We start from the raw sequence: 792 nt of genomic DNA on the forward strand, positions 1-792 counted from the left end.
CAACGTTCCGGTGTTGCCGCCTTCAGCCACTGCTCCAGGGGAGTGAAGAAGCACGTGAATGCGCTGCTGTTGTTGTTGGTGCGCGCGCTGCGCTTGACGCCGATGGTACTGAGCAGCCTCATACTCGTCCACGATCCGCAGCTGCTGCAGGCGTTTCTCCAGCTCGGCGAGCGTCGGCACACGGCGATCCACGAACGGGGCAGCATAGGTGATGTCAGTCTGTATGTGCGACTGTGGTGGCGCATAAAGGTGCTGCTGCAGCTGCTGCTGAGGAGGCTGAGACTGCGTCTCGCTTGTCGCACCGGAAGACGTGAAGTACGGGTAGTAGGAATCGCTGTGGGACGCCGTGTTCGTGGGTCTGGCGGCCGAGCACGCGTCGCTCAAGGCGACGCCGACGACGCCGCGGCAGGCGCTGGCGTGTGTGGAGCAGGGGATGCGTGCGCGCGCGAGCGAGCTGGTGGCGGAGCACGCACGCGACGAGGAGGCGCTGCGTGAGAGGCTGCCGTTTGTCGGGGCGCTGCCTGGCGGCGTGACGCTGCGCGAGCTGGACATGGCCAATGACCCGGACGTGAAGCCGTTGCTGGCGCAGCTGGAGGAGCTGGCCAAGGACTCCGGCGCGGCAAAGGGGCCGGAGGCGCGGCGGCTGGAGAAAGCGATNCGCGAGCTGGCGCGCCGTGCTGCGGAGGACGAAGCCGAGCGCACGCGCCATGGCCTCGTGGACGCGGAGGGGCTGCACGAGCGCTTTCCCGTTCCTGCCNGGAGGAGCGGGTGCCCGGGTGTGTCCGCTAGTGG

At 68.0% G+C, this 792-nt stretch overlaps 1 pseudogene across 1 annotated transcript; it reads right to left on the reverse strand.

Annotated features, from left to right (window-relative positions):
- LINJ_15_1300a lies at positions 1-792 on the reverse strand (annotated as a pseudogene; the record flags this gene model as incomplete). Its single annotated transcript has 1 exon — positions 1-792. A coding segment is annotated over one exon (792 nt), but the record flags the coding sequence as incomplete, so codon positions are not given.

The sequence above is a fragment of the Leishmania infantum genome, chromosome 15 (genome assembly GCF_000002875.2).
Source record: "Leishmania infantum JPCM5 genome chromosome 15".
Lineage (NCBI taxonomy): Eukaryota > Euglenozoa > Kinetoplastea > Trypanosomatida > Trypanosomatidae > Leishmania > Leishmania infantum.